The sequence below is a fragment of the Lepidochelys olivacea genome, assembly GCF_965140295.1.
Source record: "Lepidochelys olivacea isolate rLepOli2 genome assembly, chromosome: 24".
Lineage (NCBI taxonomy): Eukaryota > Metazoa > Chordata > Testudines > Cheloniidae > Lepidochelys > Lepidochelys olivacea.
In genome coordinates this window covers 9,241,545-9,266,937 of record NC_140434.1, presented here as the reverse complement: position 1 = coordinate 9,266,937, position 25,393 = coordinate 9,241,545, and the positions used below count along the sequence as shown (strand labels likewise).

The window sequence follows — 25,393 nt, the reverse complement described above, 5'->3', positions numbered from 1 at the left end:
ATGGGATTTAGATGCCCAGCTCCCTTTGATCCCATTGCAAAGCCCAGGCTGGGAGGTGCTGGGCATCGGCCCCTTTGGCCATCAGGGCGCTAACACATCCAGGGACCGGGGTATGCCCATACTGGGCTGTGGGTGCCACCAGGAGGCAGCCCCCGAGGGCACGGTGCCCCCGACCATCAGCATGCCAACCCCTACCCACCATGGTTGCACCCCACCCCTTGGGGCCTGGCTACGCTGAGTCCCCTCGGCCCCCGCTCGGCACTCACCCTGCCCAGTGTGGTGTATTCCATGGAGATCTCCCGGAAGAAGAAGTAGACGTAGTTCCCGTACTCCAGGGCGTGGAGGAAGTGGGGCTCTGGGCGGAGGGGCAGAGACAGGGGGGTGAAGTCGGGAGGAGCCACATAAGGAGCTCAAAGCACTTTGCAGATATTAATTCAGCAAGCCTCAGAGCCCCACCCCACCGAGGGCTGGGTCAATGTTATCCCCACTACACATGGGGGAAACTGAGGCAAAAGGTGGGGAAGGGGCTTGCCGGAGATAGTAGCAGAGCCAGGGATAGAATCCAGAAGTCCAGACTCACCTGCTCTAACCACTAGACCCCACTCCCCTCCCAGAACTGGGGAGAGAAACCAGCAGTCCTGACTGCCTGTCCACTCTTCTAACCACTAGACCCCAATCCCCTCCCAGAGCTGGGAACAGAACCCAGGAGTCCTGGCACCCAGCCCCCTGCTCTAACCACTAATCTATACTCCCTGCTAGAGCTAAGGTTCCTGCTAGTTCCCTTGATATGAGTCATTTGCTTCCCTGGGACAGCTCCAAGCAAATCCTGGCCTGGAGGCAAGGTTCCCAAATGCGATGTATTCCTGCTGCTCCCCTGCCCCCATCCAGGGCTTCCCCGCAGCTTCCGGCCCCCTCACCTCGCAGCCACTTGGAGTCGTACTTGATGGTGCGGAGCACGGGACTCCTCTCGCCCAGGCTGCGGTAAATCACCGCGTCACTGGCCTGGAAGTCTGCCACGGTGGCTGAGTACAGGTTCCCATCTGGAAGAGGGGAGGAAGAACAAGAGAGAGGAGAGGGAGGGAGGGAGAGTAAAGGGAAGATTAGATACATAGATAAATAAATAGAGGGAGTGTGTGGGGATGGATGGATGGATAGATAGATGGGGTGTATGGAGACAGATAGGTAGATAGAGGGGTTGACCAGGGATAGACAGACAGATAGATAGATAGATAGATAGATAGATAGATAGATAGATAGATAGATAGATAGATAGAGGGGGGTATGGGGATAGATAGACAGACCCCACACCCCCCAACGTCAGGGTGTCAGAATGCAAACCCCCATGTGGGTCAGAACTGTGCGCCCCCCCCCGCAGCCCCAGAACGACCCCCAGGTCTGGACACCTCAGGGGAGAACAGGGGTCCGAACCCCAGAGAATAAGCAATTGACTCAGCTGAGGGTGCACGTTACAGGACTACGCTGCTCACTGACATTACGCTTTAAAGTCTGTGACCAAACAAAGGGAGAAGCGGCTTTTCCCCTGCACAGGGCGACCCCTCTGCCTGTGCAATTGCGTATTCAGTGGGGATCAGACCCCCTGTTCTCCCCATGGGGTGTCTGGACCCTGATTGTCACCCCCCCATCCCGGCACGGCATCTGGAGGCTGGCTGCACCACTCAGCCTGTGTCCCACCACCCACCGAGGGCGTGGCAACGTACCTGCAAAGAGGGCAACGTTGGTCTGCTTGGCATCGAAGGGGCAGCGGGCCTGGCCGTTCAGCTCCTCCCCTTCCTGCTCCAGGCTGCTGATCTGGGAACCAAGGGCCAAGGTGAACTCATGAGCCATGCAAACACCACCCCAGGGCCCCACAGGAGAGCACGCCACAGCGATGCATGGGGCCCCGTCAAGGGAGGGCTGGGCTGGCCTGACCCTCCCAGGTCCTGGGTGGCCTGAGTGCTGCCCACGTAGCTGTTGGCCACCCATCAACTTTGATAGGGAGACGCGGCCCATGGGGCCTCCTGCTCCCAGCATGCATTGCCCCACTCTGACCCTGGGAGAATCAGACAAGGCGCGCTCGTACCTGACCTGGGGGAGACTCCAGTCTGTGGGACCCACTCACTCCTTGGCCTCTCCGCTGAGGCTGCCCACAAGGGGGTGGTTTCTGAGTCCTGGACACCTGGGCTGAGCCCTAGCAAACTCATTTCACCCGGGGGTCACCCAGCAGCCGCCTGCCGGCCCAGCCTTTGAGCCCTGAGCCTGGATTGGAACCTAAGAGCCTGCTGAGCTGGGCCAGCCCCTGCAGCACGGTCGCTGGAAGTTCATTGGCGCCTAACAAGATTTGTCCAGCCATGTGGGCCACCAGGAACAGCCCTGAGTGTGTGCAGGGCGCAAAGTGAGAAAGGGATCCAGCCAGCAACCAGTGTCTATCCACCCCCCAAGCCCCACCACCTCAGCCCCTGCATGAGCTCAGCTTGGTCCCCATGGGGCTCTGTGATGCTGCAGACAGACCAGTGCGGGGAACGAGTGGCTGGTGTCCTCACCTTGTAGGTCCGGCACATGGGATTGAAGGAATTCGTCCCGCAGGCGAAGAGGGTCTGATCATTCTTGGGCACCAGCACCTTGATGTAGTTATAGCATTCGTCCTGTGGGGGAGGTAGCCATGATCCAAATTAAAGGGGATTGGGGAAGGGGTGGGGGTCACCTGGCATCGGGGGGGGGAGGCATGGGTTTGCCTAGCACTGGGAAGGAGGGGTCTATGGGGTGGCTGTGGGCTTCCTGGAATAGGGGAAGTGTGATCAGGTGGCATGGAGGGGCAAAGAAGGCGGCGTGGTCAGCTGGCTCTGATGGGGATGAGGAGTGAGTCACCTGGGGTGGAACAGGTGTGTACATCACCCGGCACCGGAACCTGGGTTAAGTGATGAGTGAGAAGGAAAAGAGACTGGAACAAGGAGATATCACATTTCCCTAGCCCCTTCCAGCCTGGAGGATCTCAAAGCATTTTGGATGCTTGTGCCTAGAGCACCACTGGAATGCAGCCACCCTTGGGGTGGAGGGCAACATCTGAGGGGCACACGGGGCATGGCACAAAGCTGGGGGGTGGGGCCCCGAGCCAAACCCCCCTGAAGCTGTAGATGTCATGGGTTTTGGACTGAGCCCTTAGAGCGCACCTCCCAGGAAGGGGGGATGAATCTCCCAGGTGCCCAGAGCTGCCCCCTGCTATAGGAGCTCAGACACCCATCGGGAATGGGTGATGGGATGGATCACTTGATGATCACCTGCTCTGTTCATTCCCTCTGGGGCACCTGGCACTGGCCACTGCCGGAAGACGGGATACTGGGCTAGATAGACCTTTGGTCTGACCCAGGATGGCCTTTCTTATGGGCGAGAGAGAGGCTCCAGGACTTGCACAGGGGCATTTTCAGACTCCAGCTCCCTCCTCTCCCTGGGGTGGCCTAGGAGGGAACATCTGTACAGGAACATCTGGAGGCAGAGCCACATTTCTTACCCGCAGCTTCCCACGCATGGCGCAGTTCTTCATGTCCTGGGTCTTCCAGGTGAGATGCTAGAGAAGGGGTGGGGGGCAAAGGAAGGGGGTTAGGAGGGGCACAAAGGTGTTCTTGGGGGGAGCATGGGACCACGCAGGCCTCTGGCTAAGGAAGGGCAGGGCAGGGCAGGATGGCAGCTGAGGTCACAGGCTGCTCTGTGGACAGCCTTGGCCAGCAGCTTTTAACTCTGAGCAGGGTGGGCCAAGAACGCCCAGGCCACTGTTCCCCTCGACCCAGAAGTGAAATAGAACCCAGGAGTCCTGGCTCCCAGCCCCCTGCTCTCACCGCAGAAGAACACTCTCTCTGCAGAGCTGACAAAAGAACCCAGGAGTCCTGGCTCCCAGCCCCCTGCTCTCACCGCAGAAGAACACTCTCTCTGCAAAAAGAAAAGGAGGACTTGTGGCACCTAGAGACTAACCAATTTATCTGAGCATGAGCTTTCATGAGCTACAGCTCACTTCATCGGCTGCATACTGTGGAAAGTGTAAAAGATCTTTTTATATACACACAAAGCATGTAAAAAGATCTTCTACACTTTCCACAGCATGCATCCGATGAAGTGAGCTGTAGCTCACGAAAGCTCATGCTCAAATAAATTGGTTAGTCTCTAAGGTGCCACAAGTACTCCTTTTCTTTTTGCAAATACAGACTAACACGGCTGTTACTCTGAAACTCTCTCTGCAGAGCTGACAACAGAACCCAGGAGTCCTGGCTCCCAGCCCCCTGCTCTAACCACTGCACCCCATTCTGACATGAGGGAAGATTGCCAAACAGTCCCTCCCACCCACCCTCGTACCACGGCCGCGACTCCCCTTCCTCCTTACCCTCTCGGGATAGAACTCCTCTGGGGTCTGGCTGAGGTCAAAGGCATAAACGTGGTCCCTGTGGAGAGAGAGCAGGGAACGTGACCATCTCCTGAGCACATGAGGAAGCACAAGGACCACGGCTGGGGGCAGAGGGGAGTTGTGATGGTCTCTGAGCATCGGTGTCATGCGCAAGGTGTGTGAGAGGGCTCTGGTTGTGTGAGGGGAGTGCAAGCTGTGTGCTGGGACCCTGCGTGGGATGGGAGAGGAGTGCGCTGTGGCTGGGGGGGGGGTGAGACCATGGGCACCCTGCGGTTGTGCGAGGGCTGGGTGAGGTGTGCGCTGTGGCTGGGGGGGCGCGTAGGAGGGGATGCACGCACTGTGGCTGGGCGAGGGGTGTGTGCACAACTGTGGTTGTGTGGGAGGCATGTGAGGCGTGTGCCGTGGCTGTGGGGTGTGGGGCGGGGATGTGCACACGCAGTTGTGCAACGGGCATGTGAGGCGTGTGCCGTGGCTGTGGGGTGTGGGGCGGGGTGTGCACACGCGGTTGTGCAAGGGGCGCGTGAGGCGTGTGCCATGGCTGGGGGCGTGTGGGAGGGCTGTGCTCGCGCTGTGGTTCTGCGAGGGCCAGGGGAGGTTTGTGCTGTAGTTGTGAGGGTGTAGGATGGGGTGTGCAGACTCCAGCTGATCGAGGGGCGTGCACACACAGCTGATCGAGAGGCATGTACACAGAACTGATCGAGGGGCGTGCACACGGCTGATCGAGGGGCATGCACACATGGCTGACCGAGGGGCGTGTGCACACAGTTGATCGAGGGGCATGTACACGGCTGATCGAGGAGCGTGCACACGTGGCTGATCGAGGGGCATGCACACATGGCTGACCGAGGGGCGTGTGCACACAGTTGATCGAGGGGCATGTACACGGCTGATCGAGGGGCGTGCACACGTGGCTGATCGAGGGGCGTGTACACAGAACTGATCGAGGGGCGTGCACACACGGCTGATCGAGGGGCGTGTACACAGAACTGATCGAGGGGCGTGCACACACGGCTGATCGAGGGGCGTGCACACATGGCTGATCGAGGGGCGTGCACACACGGCTGATCGAGGGGCGTGTACACAGAGCTGATCGAGGGGCGTGCACACATGGCTGATCGAGGGGCGTGCACACACGGCTGATCGAGGGGCGTGCACACAGAACTGATCGAGGGGCGTGTACACAGAACTGATCGAGGGGCGTGCACACACGGCTGATCGAGGGGCGTGTACACAGAGCTGATCGAGGGGCGTGCACACGGCTGATCGAGGGGCGTGCACACAGAACTGATCGAGGGGCGTGTACACACGGCTGATCGAGGGGCGTGCACACATGGCTGATCGAGGGGCGTGTACACAGAGCTGATCGAGGGGCGTGCACACAGCTGATCAAGGGGCGTGTACACAGAACTGATCAAGGGGCGTGCACACACGGCTGATCGAGGGGCGTGTACACAGAACTGATCAAGGGGCGTGCACACATGGCTGATCGAGGGGCGTGCACACACGGCTGATCGAGGGGCGTGTACACAGAGCTGATCGAGGGGCGTGCACATGGCTGGGCGAGGGGCCTGTGCACACCGGCGGCTGGGCGAGGAGTGCAGGGGCCCCGCATTGCACGTGAGATGCGCCGGTGCGATGCCCCATGGGGGCTCTCTCTCTCTCTCTCTCTCTCTCTCTCACTCACCGCGCGGCAATGAGGAACGTCTGGTTGAGCCGCAGCATCCTCTGGAAGTCCAGGCCGAGCTGGGCCGTGTCATTGTCGCCGGCGAGGCCTCGGAAGCAGGGGTAGGGGGAGGTCGCTGGTGGCAGAGAGCAAGAGCGGCCATTATACACTTCCACCTCCCCTGGCACAGGGTCCCCGCCCCGGCACGATGGCCACCAGTGACATCCCAACACTGGGGGTGGGGGTGTAATTGGAGTGGGGACAGCGGCTGAGGGGAACCCCATAGTGCCCTTCATACATCACCCCCCCTGATAGACCCTGTTCCGTTCCCAGGGGTTCATTCCAGACTTGGGGAGACACCCCAGCTGGACACCCCAGCCCAGGCAGGGAACATGCCATTTGCTCTCCCTCTGGCGTGGGGGGCGGGTCCCAGCCACAGGCCATGCGGTCTAGCGGCTGTGGCCACTACATGGCTCGCCCAGTGTCCCGTCCTGCAGGCGGCTGCCTCGGGCGACCCGAGCGTGGCAGGTCTCAGCCCAGGCCTGTGGCTCGACAGCCGTGGGTTCCCTGCTCCGGGGGGCAGCGTGGAGGGAGCGACTGGGCTGGCTTACTCGGCAGGCCCACGGTGCTGAGGGGAGCGAGGTCCTTGGGAAAGGAGAGCGCGGACGGCAGCAGGCATCGGCCCAGCAGGAGGAGCAGAGCGGCCGCAGCAGGGCAGGAGGGGGGCATCCTCGTGGCCTTCCCAGCCGGAGAGCAGAGTGGAACCGGCTGGGCCTTAAGACTGGACCATTGCTCGCTCGCCCATCAGCAGGCCCTGCGGAGACGGGGGTGGGGGGGGCTGTCACTGTCACATCTGCCTCGGAGCCCACGGTGCTGGCTCCATTCAGCTCCTCTTCCTCTCCAGAAGACGGAGGCGCGCCCCCACCGTACCTCACAAGCCCTCGCTCCACCCCAGAGCCAGGGCGGGGTGGACAAAGGGGCTGTGCCGGGTGAGCTTCCCGCACACTCTGCCTCCCTGCCGACACGCTCCAGCCCTGCCTTCCAGGCACCCCCTCAACTTAAGCTAGCGCCCCCCTGAGGTTGCTGCTGGTTGATGCCTAGTGGGGCATGGCACAGGAACGATGGGGGTTAATCCTTCCAGGGAGATGGCTCTGAAAGGAGGGTGCTGTGCAGACAGAGAGGACCATCCGCTCCCTATGCCTGGGGTGCAGGACAGCTGGCACTGGTCGGTCCAACCAGGCACAGGGGGGAGGGAATGGGAAGCACACGGGTGCCGTGAGCCAGGCTGGGCAGGCTCCAGAAAAGCCGTAAGGCCAAATGGGAGCAAGGTGGTCAATCCGCACCCACAACCTCCGCCCCCCCACAACAAAAAATTCATGTAAGGGTCTATTGTAACAGCAGAGCCAAAAGGTCAATCGGAGGGAAAGGCAGACACAGGCGATTTGCCAGCATTGACTCACTAAAGCCCACAGCATCCCTGCGAAAGCATCACCTCCTTGTTATACATATGGGGAAACTGAGGCAGGTGGGAGGCGGGTGTGTGACTACCCCAGGCCATACAGCTGGTCAGCTGCAAATATTGGGAAAGAACCCATAACCACTAGATCACACTCCCCTTCCCTAGAGCCCAGAAGCCCTGACTCCTACATCCTTGCTCTAACCATTGGATTACACTCCCCTCCCAGAGCTGGAGAGAGAACCCAGGAGTCCCAGACCTTGTAGCCTGATTCTTATTTACATTAAGACTCCTTCATGCCCCTCTGGCAGCATAAAGGGTCCATAAAGGGAGCATCAGCTTAATTTACCCCTGCTTTAAGGCCTCTTCATTTTGCCCTGGCTTTCCCAGCCTACCCACAGCCCCGCTCTAACCACTAGACACCACGCCCAATGCCAAGGGGCCCTACAAGCAGCCACCTGGGATTTGGGGATGCTGAGGACTGCTGAAAACTCAGGCCTGTTCCAGGCAGGAGCACAGAAAGCCCTGCCCAGGGTGCACCCAGAATACCCGGTCGACACGGGTGCGCTGGGAGCGCGGGGTCAGCCCCAGCGGGGACAGGCAGGGGCGTGGACACTCCCCCCCACCCCCAACCCCCACTTTGTCCTGCGGGCTGGAGTTCTCCCCAGGCCAGGTTATAAAGCGGGTACCAGACCCTGACCCGGCCTGGCTCGCACATGGGGCTGGCAAGCATTAGGGACTAGCAGCTGGCGCAGGGGGTCAAGTTACAGTGGGAGCAGATCTGGGTTGTGAGGGGAGGAAGGGAGAGATCAGAGGGGGGAGAGCGTGCGGGGGGGAGGGAGGGAAGTAACCCCATTCTCCCCCTTCCATCCATGCCAGGTGACCCACACCTCTTCCCCGATCCCCTTTCCTTTGGATCATGGCTAACCCCCTGCAGGATGAATGCTAGGGTGCTGCGGCATGAAGTATTAACAACAGCCCAGATACAACAACCCCACTGGAAAACTTGTTCCAGCCCCACTGATACTGGGCCGCATGGAAGGTTAATTTAGGCTTAAATAGAGACTTGGAGTGGCTAAGTCATTATGCAAGGTAGCCTGTTTCCTCTTGTTTTTTCCTCCCCCCCCCCCCCCAGATGTTCTGGTTTAACTTGGATTTTAACTTGAAGAGTGGTCAGTTTGGATGAGCTATTACCAGCAGGAGAGTGAGTTTGTGTGTGTATGGGGGTGGGGGGGATGTGAGAAAACCTGGATTTGTGCAGGAAATAGCCCAACTTGATTGTCATGCACATTGTGTAAAGAGTTGTCACTTTGGATGGGCTATCACCAGCAGGAGAGTGAATTTGTGGGGGGGGGTGGAGGGTGAGAAAACCTGGATTTGTGCTGGAAATGGCCCACCTGATGATCACTTTAGATAAGCTATTACCAGCAGGACAGTGGGGTGGGAGGAGGTATTGGTTCATATTCTCTGTGTATATATAAAGTCTGCTGCAGTTTCCACAATATGCATCTGATGAAGTGAGCTGTAGCTCACGAAAGCTCATGCTCTAATAAATTGGTTAGTCTCTAAGGTGCCACAAGTACTCCTTTTCTTTTTGCGAATACAGACTAACACGGCTGTTACTCTGAAACCTGTGTGTGTGAGTGTATACCTGTGTGTGTGACTGCATGTGTAAGGGGTGTGTGCTATGTAGACCCCTGGGGGTGTGGGGGTGTGTAATGGTTGTGTATACCTGTGTGTGTGCGTGCCTGTGTGTGTGAACAGGTGTGGAAGGTGTGTAAGGGGGTGTAAAACGGTGTGTGTGAGAGGTGTATAAAGAGTGTGCATGTGTGTGTCTATGTTTATATGTGTGTAAGGGTTTATATGTGTGTAAAGATTGTGTGTGTAGACCTGTGGGCAGGTGTGTAAGGGGTGTGTGTGAGTCTATGTATAAGTGTGTGCGTACAGGCTGTGAGTGAGGGGTGTATAATGGTGTGTGTGTGTGAGGGAGTGTGGGATGTGTAAAGGGAGTTGTACAGGCGATGTATGTGAGTGGGTGTGGGAGTGTAAAGGGCTGTGTATGAGGGGATGTGAAGGTGTACAAGGGCTGTGTGTGAGAGGGGATGTGGGAGTGTATAAGGGCTGTGTGTGAGGGCATATAAGGGGAGGTGTATAAGGGGTGTGTGTTCAGACTGTGTGTGTGAGGGGATGTATGGCCTGTGTGTGTGGGAGGTGTGGGTGTCTATGAGGGTGTATAAGGGCTGTGTGTGTGAGGGGGTGTGTGTGAGGGGGCATAGATGGGCGGTGTGTGTGAGGGGTACGGGGGTGTACAAGGACTGTGTGTGAGAGGGGATGTGAGGGTGTATAAGGGCTGTGTGTGTGAGGGGGTGTGGGAGTATATAAGGGGGTGTACGGGCTGTGTGTGTGTTTGTGCGGGGTCTGGGGTGTAAAAGGGGTGTGTGTACAAGGGGGCGTGTGAGGGGTGTGAGGGTATACCTGGACTGTGTGTGAGAATGCATGTGAAGGTGTATAACGGCTGTGTGTGAGAGGGGGTGTATAAAGGGGGTGTATAGGCTCTGTGGAGGGGTGTACAAGGACTGCGTGTGTGGGGGAGGGTATACAAGGGCTGTGTGTGAGGGAATGTGAAGGTGTATAAGGGCTGTGTGTGAGAGGCAGTGTGGGAGTGTATAAGGGGGGTGTACGGCCTGTGGGGGGTGTACAAGGACTGTGTGTGTGAGGAGCATGAGGGTGTAAAAGTGGTGTGTGTACAAGGGGTGTGTGTGAGAGGTGTGGTGGTGACTCTCCCCAGCTACACACCCCAGGAGAGCCATCCTCTGGGCTGCTAATTAGCAGGCCCTGCCCACAGGGCCCCCCATGGGTGCCGCGGGCAGCCAATGCCCCGGAGCAGAGGCAGGTGTTGGCGTCAGCTCAGCGTGGCGCTGACGGGGGCTGACGTGGGTTGGGCCCTGCGGGAGCCTCAGGAAATCTCTCCGGTTATTCCAGGACGGAGCTCGGCGTCCCCGGAAAGTCACCGGGGTGAACCTGAGACAATTCCCCACCCTCCGGGAGGGAGGAGGCAGTTCCCACGCAGGCAGGATGTTGGCTCATCCCCCGGAGGGCTTCCCAGACCACAGGCAAGGGGGGATAGAGACTAGCCAACTGGGGGGGGGGGGGAGAGACATGGGGATGCTATTGCAAAGCCCAGCTCAGCAGCAGTTTGGAGCAGAGCCCCAGATGGATGGACAGACAGACTTGTTTTAAAAGGAAAAACATGAAAACAAATTCTTTTCCGGATGAGTGTTTCCAGCTCCCCCCCCCCCCCCGCTCTGACCACTAGACCCAACTACCCGCCCTGAGCTCCTTCCCAGCACCGAAAATAGAACCCAGGAGTCCTGACACCCAGTCCCCTCTCCCTGCTCAAACCACGAGAAACCATTCCCTTCCTAGAGCTGGCCATAGGAACCCAGGAGTCCTGATTGCCAGTCACCTGCCCTAACCACTGCTCCATGCCACCTGCTATCTCGGCGCTGCGCCCTTTTCCCTTTGGGCCATGGGAGGAGTTGGAGACCTGCCCCGGGAGCGGGAAATTGCTGCCAAAGCCCAATTAATGCCCAACATGACGGCAGAAAACGACAGTTACAGTGAGGCTTGTGGGGTGAGCTGGGGGGGGACCCGTTCCAGGGCGGTTTTCCAGCCGGGAGCCAAATGCCAGGCTTTATAAATAACCTGACGCGGTCAGGCCGGAGTGGTGAGCAGTGATTAGCCGTGATTATGCCGGAGTTACAGGGAGTGTCACCTGGGGGGCAGTGGGGCTGGGATCCTGGCTTGGTGCAGCGGGGGTTAGCCACGAGGGAGGAAGGAGAGAAAAGAGGAGAAGATGAGGCACTAAGGACAGAGAGATGGAGGGAGGCTGGGCTGAGCTTGAGAGAGAGGAGGAGAGGGGGGAGAGACAGAGCGTGCCAGGGACGGAGAGGGAGAGAAAGAGGGAGCGGAGCTGAGGGGGGAGAGCTCAGCCGGGAGGGGTGTGAGTATGGAAATGACTGGGAATGAGAGTGTGTGTGAGAACAAGAGCGTGCGTGGGTGTGTGTCAGTGAACGTAGGAATAGGAGCGTGTGTGTGTGTATATCCAGGCAGCAGGATGCATGGCGTGGGGTGTGTGTGAGTAGCTGGGCAGGGACAATGCATGGAGGGGATTACCTGGGACGGGGTGATGCGTGTACGTGTGTGTGTGTAGTCAGGCAGGGGCAATGCATGGTGTGTGTGTGTGCAGCTGCGGGGGCAATGCATGGGGGGGGTCTAGCTGGGGGGGTGAGGGATGAATGGAACACCATTTCAAGGACACAGCCCCATAGCCATGCGCGAGCTCCAGCTCTGGGTCCTGGCGCTCCAGCCCCTGTGCCCTCAGTGGCTGCTAGGGCGGCCGGGCTGGGATGGCGCCTGCAGTCTAGATGCCAGGCCCTGGCTGATCAGTCCTGGCGCGGTGCTGATGGGCCACCCGGGCTGTGGGCTCTGCAGTCCGACAGCAGCACCCGCTGAGTGGGAAGGGCTGGAGCCACTCACCTGCCTGGATCCTGGAGAAGAGCACCTGGGCTCCAACCCTGGCCTCCCTCTTGCTGTGAATCCCAGTGCGCCCCTGGGCACGGGCCCCAGACTGCCCCTGCCCTGCGAATCTGCCCCCACACAGAGCCCACTAGCAGCTGAGCAGCACAGCACCCACCACACCTGGGTGCCCGGGGTTTGGCCTAGGGTCAGCCCCCCACCCTCCTGTTGCTGTGCACCTCCTGGATGCAGGCAACATGTGTGGGAGTGCAGACAACAGCTGTCATTCCCAACACCTACTCGCCCCGGCCATGTATCCATCCATCCATCACCTACGCGCCCATCCATGTATCTATCCCCTCCATCCCCTACACACCCCTCCATGTATCCATCCATCTCTCCATCCCCTACACACCCCTCCATGTATCCATCCATCTCTCCATCCCCTACACTCCCCTCCATGTATCCATCCATCTCTCCATCCCCTACACACCCCTCCATGTATCCATCCATCTCTCCATCCCCTAAACACCCCTCCATGTATCCATCCATCTCTCCATCCCCTACACTCCCCTCCATGTATCCATCCATCTCTCCATCCCCTACACGCCCCTCCATGTATCCATCCATCTCTCCATCCCCTACACGCCCCTCCATGTATCCATCCATCTCTCCATCCCCTACACGCCCCTCCATGTATCCATCCATCTCTCCATCCCCTACATGCCCCTCCATGTATCCATCCATCTCTCCATCCCCTACATGCCCCTCCATGTATCCATCCATCTCTCCATCCCCTACACACCCCTCCATGTGTCCATCCATCTCTCCCTCCCCTACACACCCCTCCATGTATCCATCCATCTCTCCATCCCCTACATGCCCCTCCATGTATCCATCCATCTCTCCATCCCCTACACGCCCCTCCATGTATCCATCCATCTCTCCATCCCCTACACACCCCTCCATGTGTCCATCCATCTCTCCCTCCCCTACACACCCCTCCATGTATCCATCCATCTCTCCATCCCCTACATGCCCCTCCATGTATCCATCCATCTCTCCATCCCCTACACGCCCCTCCATGTATCCATCCATCTCTCCATCCCCTACATGCCCCTCCATGTATCCATCCATCTCTCCATCCCCTACACACCCCTCCATGTATCCATCCATCTCTCCCTCCCCTACACACTCCTCCATGTATCCATCCATCTCTCCATCCCCTACACACCCCTCCATGTATCCATCCATCTCTCCCTCCCCTACACACCCCTCCATGTATCCATCCCCTACACACCCCTCCATGTATCCATCCATCTCTCCATCCCCTACACACCCCTCCATGTATCCATCCATCTCTCCCTCCCCTACACGCCCCTCCATGTATCCATCCATCTCTCCATCCCCTACACACCCCTCCATGTATCCATTCCTCCATCACCTACACACCCGTCCATGTATCCATCCATCCCCTCCATCCCCTACACACCCCTCCATCCGTTCTTCCATCCATCTGTCCAATGGCATAATACCCTATATATATACACCTATTGTGACTCACAGCCTTCGCTTTCTCCCTTCAGTCCCGTGCCGCACACACATGCCCTCCTTCCCTCCATCCATCCTGTTCTTTACATACAGCTCCATTCCCTTCATCGCTGTCCATCCAGTGTCACATGTACCAATTCATCATGACATGTACCCCTCCCTCCATTCCCGTATGCACTCATCTAACCCACCTCTCAGGATACCTGCTTTTCTGTCTACCTATCCATCCATCCATCCATCCATCCATCCAGTGCCATACGTGCGCCTCTCTCTATCCACCTATTATCCTACATGCTTCTCTACCAATGGGTTTTCCTGGAGAACCTGCAGGCAGCAGGATCTGGCCCCTGTGTCTTCACAGCAACCTAATTCTTGCTCAGATAGGTAGCTGGGGTGGGGTGTGCGTGGAGGGAGAGCAGGGGCTGGGAAGAGGGGAATGATTTGAGCTCGCCAGCAGGTTTGCTAGTCCCAGCACCCCATCCCCGCCCGTCAGCCCGAGCTCCCTGCTGCACTGCTAATTATGACGAGCTGCGCCATCCCAATCACCTGCTAATTGGAAGTTGGGACTGATTAGCTGGGAGCTGTAATTTGATTGTGATGAGGCACCAGGTTAGAACAAAGACAGGCTGCCAGGCGGCTCTGCAGGTCGCTTTCTTGGGCAGTAGCTGGGAGGGGCTGGTGGGGGAAGAACCTGGCCCCCGAAGACGCCCCCCAATGTTGGGCGCCATTCTCAGCCATGCCCCGCTACTCCTTGCCGTTTACTCAATGGATCCGACGCACAGTCCCCCATACTGGGGTGGGGGGACCAGGACTCTGGAGTGGAGGGAGGTACAGTCTGTTGGCTTGGACTCGTGAGCATGAAGAAAGCTGAACTGACGCACTGGGGCATGAAGCGCAGCCAGGAGCCCTTTGCCAACAGGGGAAACACCCAGGCCACATCAAAAAACTCCATTCACGCCCAGGTCCGGTTGCTCAATCACACTTATCACCCCCCACAGCCAACAAGAGGCCCCAGGCTCCCGATGGATGCAGGGGACCTGGGTTCTCATCCCCAGCTCAGTCACCTGCTGGATAACTTTGGGCTGGAGAACCCTTCCTCTCTCCGTGCCTCAGTTTCCCCTCCCCTGCATCTATTTAGCTCGGGAGGGCTTTGCGGCAGGGATTGTCTCTCACTCCACATCTGTCAAGTGCCCAGCATAATGGGGTCCCTACCCCTACCTCAGTTGCTACCGTAAGGTAACTAAGCCATTATAAAAGCCAGGAAATCCTGGTTTAAGTCACCCTTAAACCACCAGCTGCCATTTCTCCAGAACCTTGTTAATTGCCCTGCATCCAATGAAATGGAGCAGCTGCCGTCTCAGAGCCAGGAATAAGCAGCAGCAGCTGGGCAAGCCCTTGAGCCACACGGTTTCTCTGTTTGCATCTAAACTGCTCCCTGGTAATAGGGGGAGATGGCTGCAGCAAACCTCAGGCCCGGCTGGGAATCGGCCGTTTATTGGCGTTTTCCAGGAAGTCTCAGCAGGGTCCTGCGGGAGGCTCACTGCATTTTGCTTTTCTTGTCTCCCAGCGCTTGTTCCTGGTGATTGAGTTACAATGAAAATACACACGGCGCCGGGGTTGATCATATGTTTCACTCGTGAGTGACTGAGATGAGAATTTGCCCCCCCTCCCCCTCCGCCAAGCTCACTGCCTGTCAGCAGCCAGGACACCAGAGAACGCTGGTTATGAACCTCCAGACAGCACTGAATGAGGGGGGAGTCAAATCACTCCATTGACATGGCTTGCCAGCTTAGCCGTACGTCACTGCCTGGAGACAGCTGAGCGCCTAGGTTAACATCCTGCAGAAGCTTGGTACAGTTAGGACGGCTTTACTGTTAACCTTGAGCAGTGATGCCTAGTGGGTGGATCGCTACCCTGGGACTCAGGAGACCTGAGTTCTAGACCCACCTCTGCCACTAGCCTGCGGGGTGACCTTGGGCACCCGGTGCCTCAATTTCCCCATCTGTGAAATGGGGATAATCGTACTGACCTCTTTTGTAAAGTGCTTTGAGATCTGTGGAAAAGAGGGAGCTGTTAAAGGGCGTCAGAATGCACAGAGCTCCCCCTGGATCCGGTCTGATTTCTTTTACAAGAAGCTACGACAGTAGCGTGGAATGCCCCTAGCTGAGATGCGAGCCCCAATGTGCCAGGCATTGCACAGACAGAGCAGGGAGCATCCCTGCTCCAGAGGGCTCCCAGCCCAAACACATCAAGGGACGGAAAAGGCAGGAATTTTATCCTCATTTTACAAACAGGAGCTGAGGCCTGGGATGCCTCGGGTGTAACTGCAGCGTGTATGGACACCCCCAAGCTAGCTTTACTCTAGCGAAGCTGTGGCAGGATGGATTTCAGCGTGGGCTAGCTGCCCAAGTAATTCCCAGCGGGTGGGGGGACCTGCGCAGCTGCTGCCAGGGCTTCTCTGCTCCAGCACCTGAGCAAGCCCCAGGAAATCTAGCTGGGGTACGTCTACACATGATGCAATCACACCCTACGATTGCAGTGTCGCCATAGCCTTAGGATAAGACAAGAGACAGCAGGTGGAGACAGCCGGGGGAGAGCAAGGAAACCAGGAGACAACATTGGGCCAGCATGACGGGCAGTGAGATCTGCTTCTGCAGAGCTGGCCAGATCCCTTCCCTGGATCCCATTCCGATGAGGAGCCGATACTGATGGGAGGCTCCAAACCAGGTGCCGTGAAGCCAGCACGATATCTGAAAAGCTGGGAATTTCACGGCGGGAAACAGACCACAAAGCCACATTTTTAATATAGACTGAAAATTAATTTCTTCCACAAACTCCGTGCCTGGATCGGCACCATTCCCAGAATCCCAGCGGGGCACGCTCTGAGCTCTCGTTTGTCTCCTTTGATAAACTTGACGTTCCAGCTGATTTATAATTAGACTGATGGGGAAGGGGCCCTTTTATGTTTTCAACACCATTTAAAAATAGACAGTGAGTCATGTGGAGAGAAGGGTTCTTTTTACCCCAGGGCAGAGAGTAGCCAGCGCTCAGCTCTCCCGGCTGCGGCTTGCCCAGGCTGTGGGCTGCAGAGCGATACACGCCGGGGGATTGCAAAGGTGGGCGAGGATCATTTGTCACACTTGACAGATGGAGATAAATGAGACTGAGAGATGGGAAGTGACTTACCCAGACCCACGCGGCAAGGAAGCAGCAGCGCTGGGTGTCTTGAGCCACCAGCCCCTGTGCTAACTACTAGATCACACTGCCTCCTATGGCTGGGAATAGAAGCCAGGAGTCCTGGCTCCCAGTATACCCTACTCTGACCACTAGATTCCGCTCCCCTCTCACAGGTGTGAAGAGACTAGCAGTCCTGATTCATGGCTCCTCCTGCTCTACCTACTAGGCCACACGCCCTTCCAGATCTAGGATTAGAACCCAGGAGTCCTGCTGGTCAGGCCTGCCTACTCAAACCCACTAGATCCCACAGCCAGGAGTTCTGGCTCCCAATCCCATCGTACCTCTAACCCACTACACCTCACTCCCCTCCCAGAGCAGGGAATAGAACCCAGGAGTCCTGGCTCCCTGTCCCTCCCTAGCCCTAACCCACTACACCTCACTCCCCTCCCAGAGCAGGGAATAGAACCCAGGAGTCCTGGCTCCCAGTCCTCTGCACTACAGCCTCCTGGGCAGCCTAAGGGTGTTGGACTCATGTCAGTCCTATCAGCTCCCTCAGAGAGTTTTGTGCCAGTCATCCCCAGTGTAACATTAACCCCCATTCCAGAAGCTGAGTAATGGGGGAGGAACCAGCCCCCCAAATGCCTCTGAGTTTAGAGCACACTGGACAGGCCTGCTGCTGGGGGGAGCCCCATTGCTTGGGGGGTGTACAACACTGGGCAGCACAAAGCGCTGGATAGACAGACATAACAATTCTGGGCCATATCCGTACCCTGGTGGGCCTGATCCATGGCCAACGTCCCATTGCATTTCCCTTATTGCATTTCACGGGAGCAGCCCCGGCCCCTAGAGGGTCCATCAGGCTCCGCCGTCTCTGGTCTCTGTAACTCGCCAGTGGGTGAAATGAGTTGGGGGAGCGGGGACCTCGGGCCACAAATGCTCCCAGGGGATTCATCACTCTACCAGCCCCTGATTGGCTGCGTCAGCCGAGGGGCCATGGACTACATGGTCCACGGCAGCCGAACGGTCTGGTCAGCCCGCGGGTCGACGTGTCCAAGACGAGAGGCCCTGGCGTGGGGTGGCGAGTGCAGAATCTTCCCCTTCTGCTGCTGCCCCTCCTCCCAGCCTCCAGCCCCCCTCCCCTTCCCAGTCCCTCCCTGCCCATCCAGCCAAACCTCTCCCCCACCAAAGGGATTTAAATAACAAGACTGAGCCCAAAGATCCCTGGCGTTACCATGGCATCTGCCCGCTCGCTCCGCATGCACGTTCAACCCCTTCCCTGCCCCCCTCGCCTGTGGCTGTCTTGTCTATTTCGTCTAGGGCAGGGGCTGTCTTGTCCGTACAGCGCCTGGCACAAGGAGGCCCTGTTCTCGGTTGGAAACCAGGCGCTCCCATCATAAACAAGCTCCCCCGTGGATGAACAGAGTTGTTAAGCTGGAACCTTTTGTAGCAATTTACCAGGCTGGCTCAGGGGTTTAATCTAGCCGGGAGCCTGCATCTGCCAGTGGCTGGCATCAGATGGAAAAGGCTGGCATAACAAGCCCTCCAGAAGGTAGGGTAACCTGCCCCCACAAGTCAGAACTGGAGACAGTTTTTCTCTCCTAAGCAAAGGCCTCTCTGCTTTGGCTCTTCCCCATGGTGCCCGGGGAGGAGCGTGGACCGATTTCAGTCTAGCTCTGCAGGGCGGGGGAGGTGTTCGTTTTTTCCCCCCCCGTTGTGCCATAAAAACGTGTCACAATTTTAAAGCCCAGCCGAAGGGAAGGGAAGGGAAGGGCGGGGAAAAGCACAAATGTGAAGGACGACCCGCCGATAGGCTGAGAAACTGTCGAAACGGCAGCGCCGTCATGCCATCTGTCTGGGAGAAAGACACCTGCCTGGGTGGCACTATAGATAGGCCAGGAATGAGCCTGGTGCAGGCACCAGCGAGCTGCTGTGATAAATGGGAGGGCTGCCAGACAGCGGCGGAGGGGGACAGGGTGGCTCCGGTGCATGGGGACACTCAAGGGGCCTTTCACCTCCAAGGCTAGGGCTGGAGATTGCCCACTGGATCCTTGGGCTCCTCTGTCTGTCTGCATCTGCTGTCTCTTGTCTTAGATTGTGAGCTCTTTGGGGCAGGGACTGTCTGTTTGTTCTGGGTTTGTACAGCACCTAGCACCATGGGGTCTGGGCCATGCCTGGGGCTTCTAGGCACTGCTGTAATACACCTAATAGATAATGTACAGCACCTGGTACCATGGGGTCTGGGCCATGACTGGGGCACCTAGGCGCTGCTGTAATACACCTAATAGGTAATGTACTGCGCCTAGCACCATGGGGTCTGATCCATGACTGGGGCTTCCTAGTGCTACCGTAATACATCTAATAGACATTAATAATAACCCAGTAGCAGGCAAACTTTATCTCTGGGTGGGTCATTGCCTTCCATGGAAATGATTAGATGGGGCACAGGCATCCTCTTCCATGGAGGCCCACCCTTGGCAGAGGAATCAGGGTGGCTGTGTGTATTGGTGGGTGGGGCACTAGGTTAGGTTGTGGGAGCTGTGAGTTCCAGACACAGCCCTGCAATCTTGGGCCACTCACTCCCCCACTCGGTGCCTCAGTTTCCTCTCCTGGCCTGTGTCTATTTTGACTACAAGCGAGCGCGAGGGCAGCCCCTGTGTTTGTACAGCGCCGGGCAAAATGAGTTCCCCCCACCCCCAAAAGATGCTACTGCAGTACCAATGACAAGGCCCTGCAGTACCAGTGACAACCCAGCTCTGACTGTGCCCCCCGGCGGGCAGGCGCCGCAGAGAGGCCAAGGATGGAATGGGCCACGGAGTGTGAGCTCCTCTCTCTGCATCACAGGGCAACCCGCTGGGGCAGAGCCAGGGCATTCAAAGGACCCACATACGGTTCCTAAGAGCTGCCTGACCAAATCACACCACCGGGCAGTAGTTTACCACCCATTCTCGTAAAGCGATCGGGTCTTTTCACCAGCCGGGCCTATATCGCAATATACCCCAGCCCAGCCAGATGAGCATCACCCCATCTCCCAGCACAGATCACCCAGCCCTAGCCGGAAACCAGCAAACCCCCAGGGCCAGGTTAGAGAGACGGGCCTGGAGCAACCCTTCCTGGGGAGTGAACTCCAAGGGCAGCCCGCCATACAGCAATGACAATAATGCTGGTCTTCGTTATCAGGGATATTTGCACAGCCCCGAAGCGTTATGCAGTATCTCCCCGCACAATCCGCGACCCCTGTGGCAACAGAGATATTCACCCTCTCGGCCGACGAGCTGGGGATTTGAACCAGCGACCACCGAAGCGAAACGCATGAGCCGCTATGCTTGAGCGAAGGCTCCCGAGGCGACCGAGGCGAGGTGAGAAGAGACACAGCTGTGTCAGACCAGGCACAAAGGGGGGAAGCTGCAACACACACACCCCCCCCTCAGGGGTTACACAGCCTTTGCATCCTGGCAGCGCATGGGAAGAGCCACAGGGGTGCAACAATCCCACCACACACTTGAGGTCTGAGCTCTTCCCTGCCCCCTGGGGGGCGCCGACGGGCCAGCCTTTCCACAGCGGGAGGGTTGGATTGGGCCCACCTGAGCTTGGCCACATTAATTCAGGGCGGACCAAGCCCTGCGTTACGCTGGCGGTCAGACGAGATGGTGCCAACGGTCCCTTCTGGCCTTGGAATTCAGGCCTCTGGTTAAACGGGGAAGGAGGGAGGGCCGGAGGCTGCGTGTGCATGTCGCAGGCGTGCCGGGGTGTGTCACAGGCGTGTTATAGGCACTGCGGGGTTGTAGACGGCTAGACACGACCTATAGCGATTGGTCACTCGGCTCTGTAGGGATTGATTAAACTTTCTGAGGACGATCATTTCTGAACCCTTTATAAAGAGAACCCGTTGGACAGGTTCCCCCATGTCCGATGGCGCCGCCAGGGCTGGCGTAAGCTGGCGAAGCTCCATTGCCATCCGCTGAGGATGCAGGTGCTGGCATGAGGCTCCTGAGGCTGTGCCCCCCCCACCCCCAGAGTGGGTCCTGCTCCCCCCCACCAACCTGAGCTCTCTACAGCTGCCAGCTTGCCCGGTGCCGTCCTGTGATGCACTCTTGCCTTCCAGGTGGTCCTGCGAGGGGCTCCAGGCAGCTGGCAGGGGGGCAGGGAAGGCATCAGAGCTGGAGGGAGGGAGGGTGCACAGACAGGTTGGGTTGGGGGTGCCACCGTGCGGCTGGCTTGGCTGCTCTGCCCCATTGAGGCCAAACAGGAGGCCACGGATCGAAATCCTCCAAGTGCTGAGGAGTCAGTAGCTCTGGCCTCACCCCAGCTCCAGTTATTGCTCGTTGCCGCTGCCCGGACGTAGCTGCTTTCCAGCAACCGGTGGCTGGGATCCCTAGGCCAGTGACTGTGTCGGAGCTGCGGAGAGAACCCAGGAGTCCGGGCCCACCCCGCCACGGCCGGTCTCGCCCTTCCCCACACCTCTCTCTCCCTCTGAATCCATCAGTTCTTTTTCCGCTCTATTATTTTTAAAGAAAGATCCCAGCGCTGATGTTGCTGCCACACGCGTCATTAGCGCGGTTAATTACACTGCGGCTGGAAAGCTGGGCTCAGCCTCCTCCCCCCGCCTGCCCCCAGCCCCTCGCCGGCACGGCACAGCACGCCTGGAACTCACTGTGTGAGCATGGAGAGCAGGCTTTGGGCCGCTAGAGGTTATGGGATAGGGACTGGGGTCTATTCCCAGGCTCTGGCAGGGGACTGGGGACTAATGATTAGAGCGGGGCCCGGGGGAGCCAGGATTCCTGGGTTCTGTTCCCAGCTCTGGGAGGGGAATGGGGTCTAATGGTTAGAGGAAGGAGGTTGGGGGAGCCAGGATTCCTGGGTTCTGTTCCCAGCTCTGGAAGGGGAATGGGGTCTAATGGTTAGAGGAAGGAGGTTGGGGGAGCCAGGATTCCTGGGTTCTGTTCCCAGCTCTGGGAGGGGAATGGGGTCTAATGGTTAGAGGAAGGAGGTTGGGGGAGCCAGGATTCCTGGGTTCTGTTCCCAGCTCTGGGAGGGGAATGGGGTCTAATGGTTAGAGGAAGGAGGTTGGGGGAGCCAGGATTCCTGGGTTCTGTTCCCAGCTCTGGGAGGGGAATGGGGTCTAATGGTTAGAGGAAGGAGGCTGGGGGAGCCAGGATTCCTGGGTTCTGTTCCCAGCTCTGGGAGGGGAATGGGGTCTAATGGTTAGAGGAAGGAGGTTGGGGGAGCCAGGATTCCTGGGTTCTGTTCCCAGCTCTGGGAGGGGAATGGGGTCTAATGGTTAGAGCCAGGCTGTAGGGGTGGGGGATAGTCAGGACTCCTGGGTCCTATTTCCTCACTCTGCCAGTGTGGCCCTAGGCGAGTTGCTTCCCTCTCTCTGTCCCGCCTCTCCCACCGAACAAAGGTTGTTGAGACACAAACACGCTCTCTAGGGTCCTTTCCCCACATTGCAACAGATCAGTCCCCAGGAGGGACTGACGCTTAGCAGGCACAAGGCTAATGGCCAACTACCCCACCTGTGGGTCTGGTCCCTGGTGTCTGTGACCACGGGGTAACAACCATGCACAGTGCTTGCACAGTAACGAAGATACCTCCGGGACCTGCTCCCACCTTCAAGCTGCCCCAGTCTCCCAAGGCAGCTTCTCCCATCCAACAGCATGGGAACACAGGGGGGACAAAGGGCATGGCCCTGCAGAGGGAAGATTCATCTCCTCTCCAGTGCTCAAATCCCCATGGCTCCCTTATCATCCCAGAGAGGGGAGATGGGAGCCTGGACTGCAGTTTCCAGGCCTGACTCTCAGAGGAGGTGTCCCATTCTTGCATGTGGGACAGGGACGGACGTGGGGATGGCAAGCTGCTCTGAGCCCCCTTTGAACACCTGTATCCAGGCAGCCCAGCCAGGGTATAAGTTAGAGCAGTCCCGAGGTGCCTCTAACTTACTCTCTACTTCCCATGATCCCTTTGGGGGCAGAGAATAGCCAGAGCGCAGTGTGCTCTGACCACACCCCCAATGCTGGGGGGCGGGAAGGGGCTGGGAGCAGGGACTAGTAGCAGGGCTGGTGCACAGAGAGGCTGTTTCCACCCACTCCAAGGTCCTTTTATGCTGCCAGGATGGGGCAAAGAGGCCAGAGAATTGCCCCCCCCCCACACACACACACATACCCTCATCTCTCATGCAGCAACATTTTGTGGTTTAATGCAAATTTAATGGCAGACAATTAAGCTCTGCATCAAAGAGGATCCAGCCAGTAACAACCGCTCCCGCAGGCCCGTTCAGTGGTAATTTGTGTCAGCCTCAAATTGGTGCTTTGCTGCAATTTAAATATCATCTCTAACTGCAGATGCGTCACCTGGGCTGGGAACTTGTAGAGAAATCACTGTGCCACAGGTAGAGAAATGGGCTGCATGTCTGGGTGGGGTGCTGAGCCCCAGCGCTACGGCAATAAACAAGTGGAGAGTTCTGGGATTTATCTGCCAAGGATTAGTCCCCATTTAACTGGTGGGGAAACTGAGGCACACCACAATTTAAAAAAAATATATATGTATTTGAAGGTGGGAATAGAAGTGGGTCTCCTGGGTCCCCGTTAAGTGTCCTGCCAACAAGGCTACCCCTTTCCTACTTTGGTTTACAGTGCAACTGAAAGCCCCCTGATCACACTAGGCAACAGGGCAACCAGCTCCTTACACACCTGTCTAAAATGTGTAGCAAAAAAACAAAAACAAGAACTGCATGATCATGGGAGATTTCAGTTTGAGTGACACAAACTGGAGGTCTCACGCTGCCAGCTGCGAAACATCCTCGGAATTTCTGAATATTATAGATTGCAATTTCCTAACTCAAAACATGTTGCAGCCAACACAGGGGAATTCTGTATGAGACCTTGTCTTGACAGATAAAGAGGGACAGATCACAGAACTAACAGTTAATGGTAACTGAGGTATAAGTGATCAAGACTTGATCACATTTATAATAGAATAGAATAGAACACAGAATAAAGTCCAGACCAGCAACAGATATACTTGGTGCTTTACAAGGGCCAGTTTCACAAAGTCGAAAACAATTATAAGCCAAATCAGCTGGGAGGAATAATTTAATCAGAAAAATGTGAACAATCATTGGGAATTGTTTAAGAATGCTTTAGTGGATGCCCAAGAAAACACAATTTCACAATCAAGGAAGAAGGCTGTATTAGTTAAAAAAAAGCCAACAGTCTGGTTTAGAGGGGAAGTGAAGACAGTTATAAAAATAAAAAAAATAATATATATAAAATGGAAAAGAGGGGAAGCTGATAGTAACAAAAATAAATCAGAAGCTAGGAACTGTAGAAAATTGATAAGGGAAGCAAAGGACACAAGGAGACTGCTATGTCCAGCAGAATTAAGGACCATAACGAGTTTTTTAGAGTATATAGGGAAAAAAAGAATCTTAACAATGATACTGGTCCATCAGTAGATTGAAATGGTAGAATTATCAAGAACAATCCAGAAAAGGCAGAAGTGTTCAATTAATATTTCTATTCTGTATTTAGGAGAAAAACAAAAGATAAGACTCTTTTATTTCCACTAGTATCTCAGGAGGATAAACAGCAGCTGCTAAAGTTAGAAATTTTTAAATCGGCAGGTCTGGATAACTTGCATCCAAGAGTTTTAACAGATCTGGCTCAGGAGCTCGCTGGACCATTAATATTGCTTTTCAATACATCCTGGAACACTGGGGAAGTTCCAGAAGACTAGAAGAAAGCTGCTGATGTGCCAATATTTAAAAATGGTAAATGGAATGACCGGGTAATTATAGGCCTGTCGGTCTGACACTGCCCCCTGCAAGACAATGCAGTGGCTGACATGGCACTCGATTAATAAAGAATTAAAGGAGGGTAATATAATTAATGCCAATCAACATGGGTTTATGGAAAATAAATCTGGTCTAACATGATCTTTTTTTGATGCGATTACAAGATTGATTGATAAAAGTAATAGCGTCGACGTAATAGACAAACTTCTGTACGGCATTTGACTTGGTACTGCACGGCATTTTGATTAAAAAAGTGGAAAGATATCAAACTAACATGGCACAGATGAAATGGATTAAAAGCTGGATAACTGATAGGTCTCCAGATATAATTCAAACCATTGAGGGGGTGTGTTTCTAGTGGGGTCCCGCAGGGATCGGTTCTTGGCTTCACCCTATTGAACATTTTTATGAATGAAGAAAACAAAAAATCCTCACTGATGAAGCTTGCAGATGATGCAAAAATTGGGGAAGTGGTGATTAATGAAGAGGGCGGGTCACTAATACAGAGTGATCTGGATCGCTGGCTAAACTGAGGGCACACGCATACATCTAGGAACAAAGAACACAAACCGTACTTACAGGACGGGGACTCTGTCCTAGGAAGCAGGGACTCTGAACAAGATCGGGGGTGAGGGAAGGGGGGTCCTGGTGGATAATCAGCTGAACGTGAACTCCCAGTGCGATGCTGTGGCCAAATGGGCTAATACTCTGGGATGTACAAACAGGGGAATCAGGAGTAGGAGCAGAGAGGTGATTTGACCTCCGTATCTGGCGCTGGTGCGATCCTGGGTCCAGTTCTGGTGCCCACAGTTCAAGGATGTTGATAAATTGCAGAGGGGTCAGAGAAGA

The 25,393-nt window shown here is 56.5% G+C and overlaps 1 protein-coding gene across 2 annotated transcripts in view; it reads right to left on the bottom strand.

The window, feature by feature from the left end:
- The window catches only part of SEMA6C (semaphorin 6C), a 94,109-nt gene that overhangs the window by 27,548 nt on the left and 41,168 nt on the right, over positions 1-25,393 (bottom strand). For both annotated transcript variants that reach the window (XM_084613868.1, XM_084613869.1), the window contains exons 3-10: positions 6,665-6,867; positions 6,075-6,189; positions 4,370-4,427; positions 3,506-3,562; positions 2,541-2,642; positions 1,719-1,809; positions 918-1,040; positions 267-355 (exon numbers count right to left, since the gene is read on the bottom strand). In XM_084613868.1, coding sequence (XP_084469994.1) covers positions 267-355; positions 918-1,040; positions 1,719-1,809; positions 2,541-2,642; positions 3,506-3,562; positions 4,370-4,427; positions 6,075-6,189; positions 6,665-6,782 — 753 coding nt within the window. In that variant the 5' untranslated portion in view covers positions 6,783-6,867. The remainder of the gene's footprint in view (positions 1-266; positions 356-917; positions 1,041-1,718; positions 1,810-2,540; positions 2,643-3,505; positions 3,563-4,369; positions 4,428-6,074; positions 6,190-6,664; positions 6,868-25,393) is intronic.